The 21,495-nt window shown below is 35.6% G+C and overlaps 1 protein-coding gene across 1 annotated transcript in view; it reads right to left on the bottom strand.

Annotated features, from left to right (window-relative positions):
- The window catches only part of smarcc1a (SWI/SNF related, matrix associated, actin dependent regulator of chromatin, subfamily c, member 1a), a 39,837-nt gene extending 19,968 nt beyond the window's left edge, over window positions 1-19,869 (bottom strand). Inside the window, 23 exon segments of the mRNA XM_056475093.1 lie at window positions 19-172; window positions 1,415-1,528; window positions 1,671-1,742; window positions 2,981-3,099; window positions 6,686-6,723; window positions 6,830-6,889; window positions 9,513-9,640; window positions 10,606-10,618; window positions 10,621-10,720; window positions 10,998-11,048; window positions 11,050-11,124; window positions 14,271-14,346; window positions 15,647-15,690; window positions 15,692-15,717; window positions 15,819-15,834; window positions 15,836-15,889; window positions 15,983-16,075; window positions 16,446-16,527; window positions 16,616-16,637; window positions 16,640-16,699; window positions 18,224-18,332; window positions 19,706-19,786; window positions 19,789-19,869. Coding sequence (XP_056331068.1) covers window positions 19-172; window positions 1,415-1,528; window positions 1,671-1,742; window positions 2,981-3,099; window positions 6,686-6,723; window positions 6,830-6,889; window positions 9,513-9,640; window positions 10,606-10,618; window positions 10,621-10,720; window positions 10,998-11,048; window positions 11,050-11,124; window positions 14,271-14,346; window positions 15,647-15,690; window positions 15,692-15,717; window positions 15,819-15,834; window positions 15,836-15,889; window positions 15,983-16,075; window positions 16,446-16,527; window positions 16,616-16,637; window positions 16,640-16,699; window positions 18,224-18,332; window positions 19,706-19,786; window positions 19,789-19,845 — 1,644 coding nt within the window. The 5' untranslated portion in view covers window positions 19,846-19,869.
- Between the last annotated feature and the right edge of the window lie 1,626 nt (window positions 19,870-21,495).

Below are 21,495 nucleotides of genomic sequence, written 5' to 3'. Positions count from 1 at the left end.
AAGTGACCCCAGTCTCACCTGTGGGGGACGGTGGTGCAGCGGCACCAGGCCAGAGGGCGTATCAGCCAGAACGTTGAAATGTGAGGTTGGTGGAGGGCCCATGGGGAGAGGTCTGCTCTCTGCGTCCACCTGGTAGTTCACCAGTCCCCACTGCTCCAAAAAGGCGTGCACTCTGGGAGAAAACAACAACATAACATAAATACACAATAGGGCTCAGTATTGACTAATTCTAGAATTCAATTTATAAGCTCAAGATTGACTTAAAATCCAATCTCATCTCTATTTTATTAAGGTAAGATCAGGTACAGATTTAACAGTTTGTCAAACATTACCATTTTCGAATTCTAAGTTTGAATGTATTGTTTTGTAAACCAACATTTAATTAAAAAAAATCTTTTTATATTCATATTTATTTCCAATTTGTGGAAAAGTACAATAAAAACATAATAATAGTAATAATAATACAATAAATAATAATAATAAATAATATAATACTAATGAGTCAAGTAACTATGAATATGAGCATATAATGCAAATGTTTAGTATTTTTTTTTATCTATTTGTTTGTTTATTTACTGCCACAGCAACTTAGGAATATTTAATTCAATGCAAGGCTATTACAGTTAACCAAAACGAAACGAAAACACAAAAACTAGAATTGAAAAACATTTTCGTTAACTGAAACTGTATTGTGTATGAACAAACTAACTAAAATTATAGCAGAAACAGCCTTCATTTTCGTCTATGTAAATGTATTTAATGCATACTGTAAGCTTTTTAGAAGTAATTCTATTTGCAATAATGAATTATTCTTTTTAACCGGATCTTTTAAGTGAACCGGTTGAACCAATTCACCAAATCGAACTGAATCATTTGAAATGATTCGCGTCTCCAGTAATGTTGAGCACTTCCCCACAAACAACTTGAGTTTTAACATGCCTGATAACCTTTCTGTCTTGAAATAAACCATTACATACTGAGTTATTATAACAGTACACTGAGATTAGATTTAAGAAGTGGTGAACCAATAATACTGCGCATGCATGATTCAGCAGATGAAAAACTATTATAACAAATGTAGATATATAAGCAAAAATCAATGTACCAATATAGACAACTTCATTATTCAATAAGAGAGGGTAAAACAAAAATGACATTAAAACAATAGATTAGATTTTTCAATGTAATATAACTCCATTGAGCTAAATATGGTTTACGCATTGCCACATCAGCAACTTATGATTAGTTCATGGCAAGATCAATACAGGAGCTAAATACTGGCTTATGGACTTTAAATGGCTTGATGGTAACTTTTCATGTTTGAAATAGCCACACCAACTTAAATTAATAATGCAAATAAGCCCACTCTGTATATTATTCTAATGAAGTCAGATATTTAAATGAGAATTCTGACCTCATGACTGCACAGACATCTCCAGTAAGGTTCCTCCTGCAGGAGGTTGAGGTCAGGTACTCCTGAGGATTCAGCCGGTATGTGTCAATCATGAAGTTACGATAGGCAAGATAACTACAAATAAAAGAAAAGGCAATTTAGACAGCAAGACAACAAAACAAAGATGAACTAGACAACCACAACGAAACAGCATAATGATGCATGCTGATCTTATATAAGAGTCTAGTCTACATGACAAGCACAAAGTTGAACTTACATCTCTGGAGTCTTCGATTTGTTTTTGCCATTGAAGAACTCCGGTAGGGCGCGTCTCTCAATTTCATGTATACTGAAAAAAAAGGACAATTAATATGCATTAAACTTTCACTCAATTCAATTAAACAATGTATAAAACTAATAGATAATTCATGTAAGAGTTTCAGGATTCTTACACCTTTTTCAGAGTCAAATCTAGGCACTTTCCAGGTGCATTTATAAAAAATAAAATAAATTAAAAAGTCCACCGCTTTACAAGTGTTGCAAATTATATATTTCCATAAACATACATACGTTGTCACAGACGTCACTTGTAATTGCCAACTGTAATTTAATATTTAAATCACTATTTTAAACTATTGTAAATTAATAATAAATTATTAATTATATAAATTATTATAGTAAATTATTAATAAAGTCACTTGCATCATAAATGTCACCCATCTTTCTTCTTAAATGCATATTTATTTTAATTTCATGCATTGTTTACTTATAAAGCAGTAATCTCCATGCATTTTTCTCCCACTGCTTAGGGCCAAGTAAAATAGAAGGTAGCTCATGTTACAGGCAAAAAAAAAAAGTATATATATATATATATATATATATATATATATATATATATTTGTTTTTTTTTTTTTGTTTTTTTTAATAGGGAATTATTGTGACCCATTTAATAAGATAAATTATTATGAAAGCAGCAATTACATTTTCAAGCACTCATACAAACCCTGGAGTGTCTAAGGAGTCCAATGAATTGAGGAATTAGGCATATTTGACACATTTTAAGTTAGGGTACAGCATTTCTAATTGTTTAAAGCTCTCTAAATCTCACTGCAAGTAAACAGGATTGGTTTATATTTCATGAGGTCTATTCATTCTTATTTAAAAAGGTAAAAATAGGTTTACAAAGGGTCATTAAAGTGTCATGACACTAAACCAGATTACACAGACAAAGAAAGTTGGCATCCATTAATTTTTATTGCTAATTTTGTCTTGGTCTCAAAATTATTCATGAGACTACATGTCCTTATCCTACAAGAAGCTGCTTCACCACAGCATGCAACAGTTCAGGCAGTAAGGTGGCGTACAGTAATCCAGAGATTCTTTTATGAATTGCAAGCGAGTGTTTATTTAGCCTTGTAAGAATTTCTGCCAGGCCTAAATGCTAGTCATACCCAAAATCAGTCTACATCACAAGTGATCAAAAAGGTGATCTAACTGAAAATGCTGCAAAATACACCCCCAAGATATTAGACTTGCACACAATCTATCATAATATCATTACAGCACATGGAACGATGGATTCAATACCTGTTGTAGTCAAACCAGGCAGCATAGCTAGGGATGATGATGTGATGGGTTTGCTCAGTCACGTTGTCCTCAGAGTCGATCAGACGATTGACCTCTGCTTTGCTCTGTTCATCATCCTCCTATCAATTACAGTTTGTAAACATCCTTTCAAAGCAATTTCACTTACTGTAAATAGGCCCAACTAAAGACATTCTTTTTTTTATTTACCAATATAAAATAATAACTTATAGTTTACATTTTGCCCAATTTATATTAAGTGGCATTAATTACTCTGCACTTTCATTTAAATTAACCATTTGCTATAATGCACTTATATAAATACATATACGTTTTTACATGGTACTAGTATTTTTCAAATGATCTATACGTAATTGCTTCTGCAAGTTATTTCAATTTGAGCTTTTGTATAGACAATATCGCTTTTCACAATAATTATTGTCTCAAAGAAGCTTTACAAAAGGTGCACATTTTTTTATTACAAAACATAAGAATTGTCAGTTCAAACTTATTTTAAACAAGTAGTTTAAACATGCAGCAAAAGCCCTTTTTGAGTGTATAGGTTGTTTTCACATGACGTCATCGATGACGTGTGAAGTTCAGATGGAGGGCAGGAAGTGATTCTTTAACATAGGAATCGCTATCAGAACATAAAAATGTTTCTGTTTTATGTTGTTTATAACGGTTTAAACCAGTTAAAATGAGAAATGCCGAACAGCTTTTATAGACTTCCAAAAAATTTTTGCTCATAAAGGGGAGAAAGTCCAAGAAACGTAAAAAAGGCGGCATGTAAAAGATTTTCAGTCCAGCCTCATGTACGAATTTTTACTTTTAACAGCACCAATAAAGACTATATACAGGTCTGTGTGCATAAATATGTTAATGCATTATATAAAAGTCCGATACAAACACCATCACACTTATACAAAATCCAGGGTCCTCATGTATGAAGACTTGCGTTGAATTCATGCTAAAACATTACGTACGGACAAAGCTGTAAATGTGCGTACGCAGTAAAAAACTCAGATGTATGAAACACTGCGTATGCTGAATCCCTATGAGGGATCCCTCAAGTTCCCCACACACCGTCTCAGGCCAGATTTCTATTATTCCCTCCTTGAGAAATGTTCATCATGAGCTGTAATAAATGTTGAGACTTAATGAAGTCCAATTTCGCTGTGTTTCTTGAACATTTTACAGAATCAAAATTAAGAACGGGCCGAGGATAGAGCGCTAGCATAATGCAAGTTAACTTACAGGCAGCAAGCTCAGAGTCTCAGTGAATCACTTAACGGTGTTTAACTATAACATGACATCTGTTGATTAAGTCACCTTTTTTAACTGTTTAAGTAACTCAAACACCCTATAAGATCACCAGAGAACAAACTAAATTAGACAGATTTATCCAGTATAGGTAGATAAAACAGAGAACAGTTTTACTCTTATCAATTAATTAACTATATCTGTGTCTGTTCTAATCGCAGATTTTGAAATTGTACCCTCGTAAAATAACGAGTACGCATCGTTTTCCTTTACTATTTTATAATTACAGATGCATGAATTTTATTTACGCACGAAATATTTATGACAGCGATTTTATTCCATAAATCCCATGCATATTCTCTTTGTACATCCGAACTAACGTGAAACAGAGCGCACGTGCACGAGCGCAAAACCCCTCCCTGCCTCCTCCACCTAATAAATATGCTAATGACTCTACTTTGGCAAAACCAAATGAAAAAGCAATGGCAAAAGCAAGCAAAAGAGAAACTTTGAACAGAATGTGAATTGAAGGTGCTCCTTTCGTTGGTAGACCGGAGATAAACGGTGTTATTTGCAAGTTTGTCCGCCAGAATTAATAACAAAAGAAAAAAATACACTGGGAGAGTTTAGCTGATGCGGTTAACGTAGTGGGGTCTGAACATCGTACTGTGAAGGAATTAAAAAGTATTGTGTTAAGCGCATTTGAGAATCACATATTATTTGCACATTTATTGAATGGAAATGTTTCTGATTCACGTATGCAAATTCATCTTCAGATGGCGCCTTTATAGCAATGTGCGTGCAGTCGATTGCTCCAATTACACTGGGAAGACTGGCGATCACTGCAAATTGCGCTTTAATGTTTGGCTGGTCAACTGTATGGTTGGAAACCTTATATACCAGCTAGACATGCGGATGATCCCATCCCATACAGCTGCCATTTCATGGCTCAAAGATACTTTGTAGTTTGCAATTTAACAATCGCCTCTAGGAGTCGCCAATGGAAAAAAACAAACACACACAAGAAATGCACGTACGCCAGACATGAAGTTGGCGTGGACCAAAGCACATTGCCATGTTAATTTCATCGTTAGTAAATCCAAACGTGAGCGTGAAATCTGGCGTACGTAAAGTTTTTGTGCGTACGCAGCGTTGATACATGAGGCCCGAGGAGAATATAAATAACTTACACTGGCATGTAATCGCGGCAATGAAATCTCCGTCTTGTTTTGCAATAATCAAAGTCTTTACTGGCGTTTTGACAGAATAAACAACTATAATGTGAACATCAAGATGCGCAGCAGCGGTGAATGTTTGTTAACAGTAAGTTTATTGACCAATTAAAAAAGAAAAGCAACCCTTACGAGCAAAACTAGACTGTTATTATTGTAGAGCATTTTTTTCCCCTTACAAAAATAAATCAATAATAATGTAGATATGCATCCAGTTTTGGGTGCTTTCATCTGTCATTTTGTGATCTCTGGAAGATATAACGTTATCCGGATGAGGGGGAAAAACTATAGTAATTTATGATAAACATTTTGAACCACATAGTAACGTGTAGAATGTGCACAACTCTTTGTTAATGAATACAACAGAATACTGTAGTATAGTAAACTGATAAACTATAATAAATACTGTAACAGTGTAAACTGTGGTGCACTGTGATGATTATTGCATAGAAAACTGAAGCCTATTGGATAATTTATTACTAATGTACCGCAGCAACAATATAATTACTATGACAGTTTAATTCAAGTAATTATCTATAGTATGCTTCAAAACACTTTTTTCCTGTGATAGCTTACAGTATGTACGGCATCGATGACAGGCAAATATACTTAAGTTCAGTAGAAAACTCGCCCTCTTCATGATATAAGGATCATGCTCAACATAAGTGGTTATTTTCTATGTATATCTTCTTTGAAATATGGTATAAAATCGCAAAAATGTGGACTTTCCCCTACATCTCCCATTCAGTTTTTCACTTCCTGCACTCCATCTGAATTTCGCGCGTCACCAGAACGCATAGGTAACCTGCAGTTATATAATCAGAATCAGAATCAGAATCAGAAATAAGTATTTATTGTGTTCATATTAATAATATATTGGTGATGTCATTGTGTACATGTTCAATTAGGTGTATCTGCACTTCATTGCAAATTTCTATAATTATTATATCTAGAACTACATTGTTGACGCATCCCTTGCACCATAACCCTCCTTTTTCCTACCATTACCGCCAAACCTGTCCCTGACTTTACCTGTATTCAATCTCAATAGCACCATAAAAGTTGTAAAATACAATATGAACACAATAAATACTTATTTTTAGATGAAAGTACCTAGTAGTCAAGCCAACTTAAGAGAAAATGCTGTGCAAGAAATATAGAAATGGTAGGGCTTCTCAAAAATATATCTTTACTAAAGAGAAAAAAAGACTACCTTGCCACCAGATGTCACAGAGTCATCTTCCTGGTCATCTAAACCAGCAAAGAAAAATGTGTATATTATTAACATTTCTTTTAAAATGTATATTATATTGATATACGAAAAAACTAATAAATAAATCAAGGACAGAACACTCACCTAAATCATTGTGAATTCCACCCTTCACTGGTGTGTTCTCGCTGTCCTTTTTCTGATTGACTGCAGGCAGAAAGACAGACGATGTAAAGCAGAGCAGATGATGTATCAGACAGACACGAGTCCAATGCAATAAAAATGTAAAAGCTTTCAGTGTAAAGTAGGACAATGAAAGTAGGGCTGCAGCCTGTAATAGCAAGAGAGCCTATTTTAGCCATGCACTGAATTTCCAAGCAAACTGAAGGAGTTTTATTACAGGTGCTATAAATATGAGGCGGAAAAGGCCAGTTTAGGTCTTTAAGGTCCATTTTAACCAAAGTGATTTACCAAGCATGATACTGAATAGGGAAGATGCGTTAACACTAGTGCTAGAGCAAACACAATGAAATAAAAACGCTCATCCATACTGTCGTTTTTACTGCGTTTCAGAAAACGACCTTTGTCCATACTATACAACCTTTAACGCATGATACACGACCATTCACACTGGGCATTAGGGCTGCACAATATATCATTTCTGGGGATGCACCGATCCAGATACTTGGATCAGTTATCGTTTCGATACCGCATATTTTTGTTGGATCGACTATCGGCCAGCTAGTACCGATTCAAATCTGATCTCGTGCATACGCTATATTCAGTGTAATGTATAAGCCAACAAAAGCCATGAAGGTACTGTACGATGTCCCAAATGTTCTGACGCCATTCAGGTAATATGAAGTACATATGAATATTCATGCGGTTAAATTAACGTTCAGTGCTTCCCACCGCAGCGGCTGTCAATCATTCTTCAATCATTAACAATTCAAACTGCATGTCGCGTTCGTTCATGACAACACGAAACTCTCTCCAAGACTATTTGTTCCTGTTAATATAAATAATCAGTGGAGAAATGGGTTAATTTTGACCTGCAACAAGGTGTTCATTGCCGTTTCTAAATAGAACATTAAAAGAGATTCCAAAACCTCAAATGAATAAGTCAGACAAGGGTACATACAAAATATGTACTGTTGGTGTGCCTCCAGGAACATGGTTGGGAAACACTGGTCTAGAAGACGAGTCAGACAGAAACTGTGGATAGCTGTACCTCCATTTTCAAAAGTCCACATATCTGTCTGCCCACACTGAACGCAACCATGCTGTTTTCAAACTAAAACTCTTCAGCATTTTCAAAACACTTGTGGGCCGGAGCATAAACACAACATGTTTTAAAATGAAAACACACTAGTGTAAATGGCACCTTACTTAATTCAAGGTAAATAATGCTTTTGCACTGCATAGTATGGCTGACTTTAGGGAAGTGTCTCTTTTTGGTACCACACTAGTTAAGATTGCAAGCGAGCTGTACCCATACTAAAATGCGTAAACACTGCAGATCAGTGACTGGTTAAAGAGAATAGTCACTAGCTGCTAGACAATAGTTACTAATTACATGATCAAAACATTGTGAGACAAGTGTACTAGATTTAAATAATAGCCATCACACATCCACTTCAAACGATGAAAATGCTTATTTCTAGCAGATTACAACCCACAGTTCGGAACGCATGTGACCCACGCATTAATAACTTTTTTTGAACTAGGTAGGTTAATCCAACATTTATAACAAATCACAGAGAGATCGCCACCCGCATCATTCAAATCATGTGTATGAAAGCATTTTGGCTTCCATGTAAGATTTAACGATGACAGAAAAAGTTGTGGTGGGACCTAAATGCTTTCTTAGGTTACCAATTAAAGGTGTTTTCAGTCACTGTATGTTTAGCCTGCAATAATGCATTCAGTTTAAAGCTGCACAATTAAACCTTAAAAGATCAGGATCTCAATTCAAACCCACGCAACATGAATGTTCAAAGATAATGATTTGCATATGTTTATTAATGCTTCAAAAGCACTGCATTCAAAGAGCTGGGTTTGATCGAGAGAGATTCAGTTTACACTTTTTCAGTTAATTATAAACAATTAACACAGAAGTACTGGGATAATAGTTTATAGTTCAGATATAAACACTGACGTTTATGGTGAAGATTAACAGTTTGATGGATTTTGACGCTGGTGAATGTTGTAGCAATTACATTGTGTAACCAACAGGTGGCAACAAACAACCATCTAAATTATGTCACTGAATAGGTTTTCAAAAATGATTCACCTATAAAGAAACGATGTTTTATGTGTGAATTGTTCAGTCATTAATTGAAAATAAATATAATATGTTGTACAAGATGTTAGATTTTTAATAGCAAAGATCAAATTTCTATTGAATATTTTCCTTTTTTCAGTGGGTTCGTTCTTGATTTTTATTGTTGTTAAAATTACAGGTTCTACGTTCTGTTTGTTAAAACCAATGGTTTTTGCAGTAATATTTTTGTATGAATGGAAAGCAAATGACATTTGTCTCTTCCCTTTTTTGCAGAGGCGAAAAATGGTCTGATCCATAACTCCAAAACTGCAGTGTGATCCGAACTGTGAGATCTGTGATCCGTTACACCACTACTCATTTCACTGTTATTAATCAAGTTCAAAGTAGGAATGACAAGTCATGGCACAACTATAAGCATACATCTATAACCTCATGCACATTGTAGTTCCACTGAAGTGGAAAAGCAAACAGAGCAAAAGCAAAGTGAACCGAGGAGAGTGCAAAAGTGGCTTAAGTGTTGTGGAGTCACAAATCAAGAGCTCTGACCATTTTTGGGCAATGTAACTTCCTCCATTCCCGGCACAGGAGAGGGATCTTCAAGGTCCTTTGTGGAATCTTCATCCTGCTCATCATCAATTGGTTGTCCACGCCGCCTCCACTGAGATCCAGGATTCCTGTTGAGAAATTGAGAAATTAGGCCCAACAAAATTGTCAACTAAAGTTTTTTTTTTTTTTTTTTATAAAATTGCTTTTATTAAGCAGGGATGAATTAATTCAAAATGTTTCAGAAAAGATTTTCATTTTGTTACAATGAATGAAATTCAAATATAAATTACAGTTTTAAGCAGAAATGCTTTTGCACAAATCTTCTGGGTGAACTATACAATTAAAGTACAAACAGAAAATATGGGGAAAAAAATACAATTTATTCAGAACAAAATTACTTTTGGAAGACTAGCATCAAAAGTCTGTGTTTAATGTGACCTATTTAGCTCTTAACTTTTCTGAAATTATGTGCCATTTGATAGAGCATCTTTCAGCATTTCTTCCTTAGATTTAGCATCTTCTATATTTCTTTTTCTAAAGGTGAATCTCATAGTGCCTGTAATATTGCCTAAACATACTGAGTATAGTATTTAGGTCTGGACTGAATGGAGGCCATTTCATGACTGTCTTTGTTTCATCAGCTGTTTTTCTCTCCAAATATGATTTTTTTACATTAGCAGTGTGTTTGGGATCACTTGCATGCTGAAAAATAACTAATAAAATTAAGTGCTTTCTAGTAAGGAATTACATGACTAATTAAAACCTGTCTGTACTTCGGAGCATTCACAATCCCATCAATTCAGGCAATATTGACAACAGCACCGGTAGAAATGCAGATCAAACCAAGACTCATACGCCTTAAACAATTAGACCCAAAAAACTTCGACTAAAACCTGTATTTCCAGGTTGTATTTTAATAAAGAGAATGAGAAGTAATATATAAATGTCATCATACCTAAATGATGACATCACTAAAAAATCTAATTTAACTGGGGGCCTAAGAACCTTTGCTATAACTGTAAACTACAGTAAAAATATACAGTACTGTGCAATTCATATTTATTCATTTAGGTGACTCCAGCATGATCGTTACCCTTTCTTGCCCTTTTGCGTGACTCCGCAGGGGTGCTGGGTGGAGATGGAGAGCGTCTCCTCTTCTTGCCGGCAACCAGGGACTTGCGTTCCTTACGATCGGGTGTACGGGAAGACTGATCAGAACCACGGAGGGGTGAAGGATGAGAGAAAGAGCGAGAGAATGAGAGAATGGAACGGTTTTACACACAAGGGGGAGGGGTGCTGAGGGGATTTTTGGGTGGGTGGGTGGGCGGGTGAGGGTGAGGTAGCAAGGAAGAGCTGTAGAGGATGATTGACAGACACACACAGACAATGACAGAACAAACCCTGCCAAGACCTCACGAGTCTGCCTTAACAACAAAACGAAAATCTACTATATTTTTTTAGCACTCATGTATTTGAGTCTCTTACCACATCTTCCCCTGGGAAGATCCGCTGGCGGAAACTCACAGGCTTCTTGTTCTACATCCACTTCATAATCTTCCTCATTCATCCACTCGTTGAAAGCATCTGTGTCAATGACCCATTTAGCTTGCACCTGAGGGGATCACAGAATGTACTGAGAAAACGCTGGAAAATTTCATCTGAAGGCTGATTTATACGTTTGCCTGGCGCTGCATCGCACACCTCATGAAACAGATGAGGCTTTTGTGGCCCGTTTCATCTTAGTGGTACAGTACAGTACGCTTTTATGGCCGTTTCCACTGGCAAAGGGTACCTAAAAGCGAACCGTACCATACCACTTTTTGGGTAGCCTTTGCAAAGGGTACCTAGCACAAAAAAAGGGGAGCTAGACACGCAGCTGAACGCTATTGATTTACAGAGATACGTCACTCGCAAAAGCAGAAGAATGAAAACAAAGGAAGCGCCTTTTTTAAATACACAGCCGAGACATTACACCGTAATTATACTCTCGCAGTTCAAAACTATTAAAGACCTATCTCTTTAGTCAAGCAGACACTCAGTGCATCACTTAGCGGTATGATGCATGAATGTGCTCCACACAGGTTTCTTTATCTCATTTATATACACTATGAACAGCAGCTACGCTAATTATTCTCTTTATTCTCCATTTCCACCTGGGGATACTCATCCCGAGGGCCTCAGACTATGCAGCGCCACTGATTCGATCCAAGACCAGCGATGAGATGATCCCAAGGTTTACATATCCTAGATCAGGCCGTATCGTGAGCAGCTGCTGTGGTGGTCATGGAGGAGTGGAGAGCATGAAACTTATTCCTGTGACGCTCCAGTGACAGACGAGTCTTTGCTGAGGTCCAGCTTCCAGCCTCCGGCGCTTGGACTACAGCTCTGCACAAAACGTTTGGCCAGTGGTGAAATGGTCATGCCCGTCTGAGCCTGGTTCTCTCAAGGTTTTTTTTCTTAACCTTCGCCAATTGGTGAAGTTTTTTCCTCGCCGCTGTCACCTCTAGCTTGCATGCTCCGGGATCCGTGGAGCTGTGCATCGATGGATTTGTTCTTCAGTGTTTGAACTCTCAGTAGTGAATATTAAACCAAACTGAACTTAAACTTTGGAAAATGAACTACAACCGTTTCAATTTACTATGATCTTTTATGTGAAGCTGCTTTGACACAATCTACATTGTAAAAGCGCTATACAAATAAAGGTGAATTGAATAATATTTAATAACAAGCCATGGCCAACCTGAGCTCAAACAAACCTTGTTGTCATCTTGATGAACAGCCACAATGCCAAAATGTGCTGTGTTCTGCTGTTGTTTTACGAGCCTATCTAAAAGTGAGAGCGGTTTCACTTTCTCCAGAGAGCTCGCCGCGCATCTATTTTTGAAATAAACTACTCGAGCTCAAATAAAATAACATGATGCTTCTGACATCCGGTCCTTTCAGAAAAGGACAAACGCGAGAGTGAAGTGCAAAAAAAAAAAAGGAGAAGCCAAAAAAAAAAACAGAGCAGCAAATGATGCTTTCAGCAACCTAAAACATCAACAAACTGTTATGCGTAATTATTATCATCGCCTTTTGGACTATTAAGAACTCTGAATGATGGAATTACTTTCTAACAAGAGGTTACATGTGCTGGTGAAGATTAAAAGGCACATAGGAGAGGTTTGCACTGACTGTGGGCTATATTTTGTGTTGTTTTTGAACCCAAATAAAAACTAAATGTATGCTGTGTGTATTTGTCTGCAATTGATAACATATCTGAGACTGTAAGGGTTTGTTATGTGTTCATATATGTTGCATTTATTTATTTCATATAATTGCAAACATCACATTAGGCTATTTTACACTATCATTGATCTGCAGTTATAATCAAATCATGTTCATAGAAAGGTTAGTAATGAACATTTATGCACAAGTATTTGTGTATAAAGCATCTGTTTTGTGAGAAGTGCTTCTAATATGATATGTGAACAACCCGTACAGCTTTACTGTGACATTTCCTCGAGTAAAAATTCCTTGTCTTCTGAAACTTTGTCATACACCACGCCCCCAAAAGGTACCATTAGTACCCTTTTGGCAGTGGAAACGCAAGCCTGATAAAGATGACCCGTACCATACCTCTCAGTGGAAACGCACCATTATACTTGACGCGTTCACTGTTGTGATATTTTTTAAAAACGACAGAGGGCGGTCAAACAGAAGTAGAAAGTTTACGGAGCTACGTCATTTCATATCATATCATTTAAGCTAATTAGTTTTATAAATTATTTTAATGATTATAAAGATTTTTATAACCATTCAAGATTTTTTTTTAAATCAAACTTTGATGCATCACTTGCTTTTGTTCATATCTTGGACAGTTCTACCTATTAAAGTTTATTAAAATATGAATGACGACAACATGAGTTGCTCTACAAATATATTATTTATTTTGGAAAGAAAAACAGCAAAAAATAAAAATAAAAAAGTACACTTACTAAAAAATACTGACGATTTTTTTATTTAGCCAACTCCACAATTCACACACTGCTGTCTGGCTAGTTTGTGTCCTATACTTATGCTAAAAAGGTAATAATGGTGCAACATTTCTGACCATTTTCACCAATAAAGCCTAGAAAAACAGGGCATCAGTATATTGTAAACCAATAGGTTCAAATATTCTTTTCCAGCTCCAGAAATAATTTGTTCCTTCAATTTAGTTTTGTAGCAATTAAAATGTATTAAATTCAAAATTGTAATATATACACATCAGTGTAAAACCTATAAAAGGTGAAAAAACCTATTCTGTAATTGTGTATAAAAACCACATGGGTCTACACTTTTGCCACAGCCTCTCTTTTTGGCTTCAAAAAACTTATCCCACAAGTTTTTCAAAATTTTTTTTTACAAAAACTTGCAATTTCTAGCCAGGAATTATTGCCCATTTGGTTATCCCTATGATCATGCATGGACGATCATAAAGATGTCTGTACAGGTGTACCAACATCTCTTTAAAGTGATTCATATTCCACTCATATGAAACATGGCACCACGCGAACTGTTGGGTGGAGTCTCAAAAAATTCTCTGCGCTCTGCCAGCCAAAAGCATGGCGCACGCACCCACAGGGAACCTTCGCAAACATAGTGATGACATCACAATCCCCGCATGCACTCAAGCAAACTAGTGGACGCATAGAGTATAAATCAGCCTTGTGGTATCACTTACAATGCAAAAACGTTTTAACATTTGACTAACAAAGCATTTATAGGTTCTCCTACCCGCCATGGCTTCTCAGAACTTGGTGGATCCTCAACATCTGCATCCACATCACTTGTTGACACCCATATATCGTAACTAGAAGAAGAAAAAGGCCAACTTTAATGTCAATAAACAATTTTTTTTTATGGTCAACAGTACAGGCAACAGCTTTTGTTTTTATCCAAACTAACAATTGGAATTTTGCATTTACAACAATTCACAATAGGGTTGGGCGATGTCGACCAATTTGGCATCGAACAATGTCTAATGTGAAACAACGGCGATGGACGATGGCATCGTCATAGAGGTATATTATTTATGAATAATTAATTCATAATTAATTAATTGTTTGTAGCCTACCGTTTCAACTACCTGACCCGCACGGTCTTTGTTTTAGCCATAACCAAATCATAAATAAATAAAGATAAGTGACACACAAATTACCACCTGTTGATCACGTTTTCTTCGGGACTCTAGCATGAATAGGCAGAGTGATCTGTGTTGTTATAATGGCGTCCACAAACTTGGTCGGTAAAAAAGGTGCACAGCCAACAGTATCTGAGGTTTTCACTAAAATTACTAAGTACAAGTGTGAAACTGAAAGACTGAAGCAGTGTACTGATGCTGTGACCTGATAGATTTAAAAGACCGAAGAGTCGTTAGATTAATTAAACATCACGTTTAACAACTATAGTGAAACGCGATCCAGTGGTACATCCTTGATAAACTGTCGGACGTGCACTGCTCTCTGGAGCTCAGATGAGCACATGACAGTTTGTGTGGCTGTGTGTGTGTATATGTGGTCACGTGATGTGCGTTTTCAGCAGACGGAGGGCTGTTCAGAAATGCTAGGTAAAACACAGTGTGGACGTGGATTATTTAAGTGTGTATTTTTCGCGAGCAGGTTTGCAACGGGGCGGAGGATCAGCATCATGTTGTCTATCGGCCATCGGCGATGGCGTCATCCATCAACCCAACCCTAATTCACAAGCATAATTTCAATCCCATTTGTTCATGAGAACAAAACTGTCCTTCCTGCCATCATGCCACTCTTCTCTTAAAAAATGGATGTTTGGACAATGTTGTGAGACGTAATTCAAACCAATTAATTTTAATGTAGCACTTTGATATTTTAAAACAACAATTACATTTGTGTGCATTAAAAACTGGTTGTAAAGCTTCCTTCGGAGTTACTTATTGCATTTGAGAATATATGTTTTAGGCACAAAATTGAGCACATCTTGCGCTTTCATCAAGCATAAAAAAAATGCATCTCAAAAACATAGCATGAAAACCTAAAAAAAAAAAATAGCTAAATGACATGAGGTTTTTATTTTGGGGTGAATTATTCTTTTAAACCTGAAGCATCATTATATTTTTGCAGTATACTACCAACCTGTCAGGATAATTTCCCCAGTGAACAAGCACTTGCTTGTCCTTTGCGCATAACAGGACGCAGCCACTCCTCTGAAAAGCAGAGTTCACAGATTCAGTTAAAGAAAAACTTCAATTATAATGACGGAGGACATATGACCCAGATCAGGTTAAATATAACAACCAAAACCAACCTTCTTCCATCTGGGCATGGGGAGGGATAAATAATATGAGTGGCCTTTGACTTATCTTCAGTGATAGTTCCCTAGATGAGAATGGGTAAAACATCAGAAGTGCCAAAAACACCATATTTAAAAAGCCTATTCGATCATCACCAGTTATTTACTTATTTTTTTACCTGATGTCTCTTAATGATGTCTTTAAGCTTGTTGGCTTGCTTCTGCTCCACATCAGACACAATGTACACAATAGGTCTGATCAAAGTGTTGTTCTGCAGGACAAAAAGACAACATAAAGAAAACCATGAGTGCAAAATATACAGAATTTTGTTTGTGTAAAAAAAAAATAATAATAAAGTATATTTAAATCAAGTTCTTTTTTTATTTATTAAGGTGTTCACAATTGTATTTAGGCTCTTTTGAATCTTTAGGTCCTATTCAAAAAAAAGATGTACAATTTATCTCAGTTTTAAAAATAGAATGAGCCCCAGATGTCCAGGGGTCTTGATCTGCAAGGCAGGGTTTGAATAGCATAGTATGTACAGTTATATAAAATAAATGCTAATACCAGGGCAAGGAGAGCCGAGAAACAAACCTGACAGGTATCAACACACCATTTGAGGCACGACCAAGTATATCTACCTGAACAAGTGTCTTTTCAATAGTCATAAACATCTCCACATTTCTATCCATTCTGGATGGGTTTTGAAGATCAAACCTCCTCCTGAGATAATACAGAGAGCAATTTTAAGCATACTAGGTTTAAAAAAACATTACAACAATCAGATCAGCCTTCCTGAGGGTCAACTCACCAGCCCTGCTCGCTTTTGAATTGTATGCAGATCCTAAAATGTGGCAAAGGGCTCCTCCAGGTTTGAAGTCCAGAAGCTCTTTGCCTAGAATGGTAGAAACAAATACATCACCAATATACAACCTTGTTATTTATAAATATATACATTTCTGAAGTAGTGCGCAATATGTAGCACTATTGCTCTAGAACTTTCATCCTTCAATCCAATAAGTTCTGGTATAGACAGTGTGATCGAGAACACATTTAAGGGTAAAAATGAACACACTGCCAGATACTTGCACTCTATATTTAAACAAAGATTCTACAATAAATAAATAAAGCATATCCATTTCACCAATTTATTTGTGAGACAATATATAATAAACCTATATAAAAAATATATAAGTGCAACCTCACCAGATCAATTGAAAGTTCAAATGTTTTTGCAAAAATAAACCTCATTACTTATTTGTTAGGCAAAAATGTTTTGATTTTCACTGTGCCGTATCTGACGCCTAGTTTAATTACACAACACTCTGGAAGACTTGATTCTGATTGGTCAGTTGTGACATTTCAAGGAGGGTTATTCTCCAATAACAAGTCATCAAACATTTGGGTGCTGTGAACTCACTCTCTGTTGTTTCATACAAACAGTGCCAGCCCATCCAACAGGCAATATAGGCGGTCACCTAGGGCCCCACGATTCTTGGAGGGCCCCACGAACGATGCTTTTATATTATAATTACTGTGAACGCAAGTGCAAGGATGAGTGCGGAAATACAAATCATTGACACTGCGTAATGCACAAACCCCATTAAACACGATACAATTCACAACGACGGAGTGAAAAAAAAAAATGTAGATTCCACATATCTCTCCAAACTGCTCACCTCAGATATTAAGCTGAAAAACTGTCTTAAAATCTTAAGCAATATAATCTATCTCACTAATTCACCCTGCTGAAAAAACAGGTTTCTCCTTCATTTAGTCGAAATCGAATTTTATCCACCGTCCAACATCTAATGCAAAGTTTTGTTTGTGTAAATCTCTGTATAAAAACAAGCTAAAATGTCTCCTGCATTTCTAGTTATTTATGCATACATTTGTCTGTTATTCATTTACAAAAATATGCATTTGATTCATGTTTTATTGGTATTTCATACTTATATACTTTATTTTTTAAATGAGTGTTTTCTGGCTTCAAACTTATTTGTTTAAATCTGAGTAAATATTTTTACATGTGTATTACAGGTTAAATATGTTACAGTTAACAAAAATTTACACACTTAAATATTAAAATTTTAATTTCTTTCTTCTCATTGTTTTCACAGTGGGCCCAAATGCTTTTATCTCGCTTAAGGCCCCGCAACCCTACGGGCCGGCACTGCACACAAACACAGCCAGGTCATCCTGTGTTACTTACTATTATTGAATGTATTGAAAATTAAGCCTTAAGAGAATTTTGGTTATTGATATACTTTGAATTTGTGTCTATTCACCTTTTGCTTTGTTTTAAATTGTTGTTACGTGAAAGCTGTATAAGATTATAAGGAGCTAATAATATTAAATAAATATGATTCTACAGATAATAACAACAATTGAAAGCTAAAACAATACTGCAAATCCAGACTTACAGGTAGTTTGGTGAGGGCAGGATTGCTGACTCTACGTCCAAATGCATCCTCCTGAAACTGCAGCAACTGCACCACCAGTGCAGCCAATGTTTGCTTGTAGGAGAATCATCTGCACATACTGCAGAAACAAACAAGTCCTATTAAATACAGCACTTCAACTCAGAAAAAAGCATCTGACTTATTTAGTGAATCAATAAACCTTGGAAGAAACACTTCTGTACATGTAAAACAAACTATCTTCAGTCAAAACATGCTTCTGCAATTGTTGGACAATGCAGTAAACAAATTAAATGATCTAATGAACAATATTGATTTAAATACAGAAGCATGTTTTAGCTTTATGGACACATCAAAACTAAATGATTCAATTAAACAATGCGATAGTAAACCTTTTAAGTAAAGCATATACACAATGCATCACATAACTGTAGGACACAGTTATATTCAACTCTTCAAATGCATTCTTTCACATTACAGTAATATCTTGAGCAAATAAATTCTAAATAGCATCTATGCTAATTCTTTTCTTTGTTTTCTATTTCTAGATTATGGAGTGCCACTCGATCAGATCCAAGACATGTGAAGAGATGATGCCAACCCTATAAAGACTATAAGAGATGATACCAACCATCAGAGATTTTCAAGAACAACAAACACTTAAGACAATAGTACACTTCATTGAACATGTATTATTATTAATGTAAATGTTGTTTCTTTTGGAAAGACACTATATACTGTATAACTGAAGGTTAGCTATGTTTATACACTGCCAACCGTTTACACAACTGAACTGTTGAACACCAAAGATGATATTTGAGAAACCTGTAACCATTCACTTCCATTTCATCTTAGGAAAAGCAAATACCATAGAAGTCAATGGTTACAGGTTTTTAGAATTCTTCGAAATATGTTCTTACATGGTTTACAGAAGAAAGAAACGCATAAAGGTTTGAAACAAGTAATGGCGAGTAAAGGATTTACTCATTTATGAGTGAACTATCCCTTTAAAGGCTCAGTAAACAAACTTCTGCATAAACAACTGACCCATTGTGGTGCTAAATACATTAAGAACGAATGGAATTTACAGTTTTAATGAAGCAAGTACAAAAAAGACGAACATAAACACGGCAGTTAAGCAGATTTTAAGACATATCCTCATCATGGCAGATCTCAGTCAGCAACGTTAGCACGCGAGCTAGCTCACAACCCACAACACTGGCCGCTTAAAACAACACAACAGCTAAACTTGCCGACTAAAACGCCAGTACGGAAGCTGAACACAGTCTGCACGACTGCTCTGATTCGACTCTTTCAAATAACCGACAATAATCACTATGAACAACAAGAAATTCGTGCGTGCCCGCTCTTGTAGCTATTGTGTGATGCGCGCGCCCCCATTCAACGGACGCCTCATGAGCCGCAGACCTTCTTATAATGTTTCCCGATCCACATGCGAACTGTCTCCAACTGGGACACACCGTTTCCGAGCTCTCCCAATACTTGGGAAGACGGCCCCTCCATCTTTTTTTCCGTCCGATCGAGGAACCGGCGCCCGTTTGTGGCCGGCTGATGGTCCTCCGGAGCCCGTTCCGCCCGCTGCAGTCGCCGCTGTCGCCATTGTTTCTTTATTAGCGATAGAGGCTAGTCCCGTGGAAAATGTTTTAAAAACAGCACTGCGACTGCGCAACCGCCGACACAGGAGTCGTTGGTCGAGGGGACATCTCGCGAGATCTCATCATTGCGCGTTAGAGACCAGACGAAACTTCTACAATAAAATAAAATAAAATAAAATAAAATAAAATAAAATAAATAAATAAAATAAAATAAAATAAAATAAAATAAAATAAAATAAATAAAATAAAATAAAATAAAATAAAAAAAGATGTAAATGATGTGATGATTACTAGTTTAGAGTTGGTTTAGAGTCTAAGTTTAATGCAGTACGCTGAGGGATCGAATTTATCAAAATTATAAAAATAGATGAGATACTTAGATATTTGTATTATTTAAGATAGTATTTTTTTTGAATTTGAGATGTTTTAGATATTAATGGAAATTGATTGAATTATTTTTATATTATAAATTATATTATGTTATATTATATTTATGTATCTAATCTAGTTTTATAATTGAAAAAAATATTTAACATAATTCTCGGAAGCCATGGACATTAAAAATGTAAAACAGGAAATTCGTTTGGACACCCCATGTTTGGACCATTGTAATTGATATTGTTTATATCGTTAAAATGGTCTGTATTGTAAAGATATATATATATAAAAGATAGATTTTTTTTTTCAGAATTTGAATTTGAGATATTTGCTGATTAATATTTTATATATATATATATATATATATATATATATATATATATATATATATATATATATATATATATATATATATATATATATATATATATATATATATATATATATATATGATATAATTGAGTGCTCTCTATTGAGTGCAAATCCAAGTCTGCATCCAGATACCTTCTCATTGTAAATTTATTATTAAATTATGGCTTTTTATAGGTACTGCTATATTTATTTATTTTTCCTTCTTCTTTCTCATTTTTGCATTTATTTATTTTTAAATAGTTAGTTTTTTTATTTTGTTTTAGACTTTTTCACTTTAATGTCTTTTTTGTCGAGTTAAAAAATATCTATTTTTACGGAAAGAGAAAATTGTGCCATCTAGTGCTAAAACAGTATTTTACACTTTGAGTGTCTGGATCAGCTCTATGGTCTGTATGCAGACTCTGCAGCTGCAATCTGAGCTGCATGCAATGCTTTTTAATGCCCACACCTAACTATACCCTTCACAGTGACGTCACTGTCTCTATTGAGTGCAATCCAGGTCTGCATCCAGACCCCTCTCCAATCCTCGGCCTAGATCAAGATATCTTAATTACACACATCAAACCATTTGGAACATTTTCCTGTGGGAAAAAATGATCACGGGACTTTTTATTTAAATTAAAGCATTCCATTTCATTTGCATTTCACATTTGATCTATGATCTTAACATGTAAAGCTCATGAGATGCATCGTAACGTACTTGTAGATTTTCTGTTTTTAAGCTCACTTTACACAAGATGAAAGGAAACCAAACCAGAATAAACCAGTTCAAACTGATGAAACACTCCACAACCGATTAATTTTTATAACATGCATGCATTTGCTCAAACAGATGATGCATGCAATATAAAGTAAAATGTAGCCTAATCGAAAGGTAAAATAATTCAACACAAACTATTTTAGAA

Source organism: Danio aesculapii, chromosome 16 (genome assembly GCF_903798145.1).
Source record: "Danio aesculapii chromosome 16, fDanAes4.1, whole genome shotgun sequence".
NCBI lineage: Eukaryota > Metazoa > Chordata > Actinopteri > Cypriniformes > Danionidae > Danio > Danio aesculapii.
The sequence above is the reverse complement of the archived record's forward strand: the minus strand, read 5'-3'. Positions and strand labels throughout refer to the sequence as shown.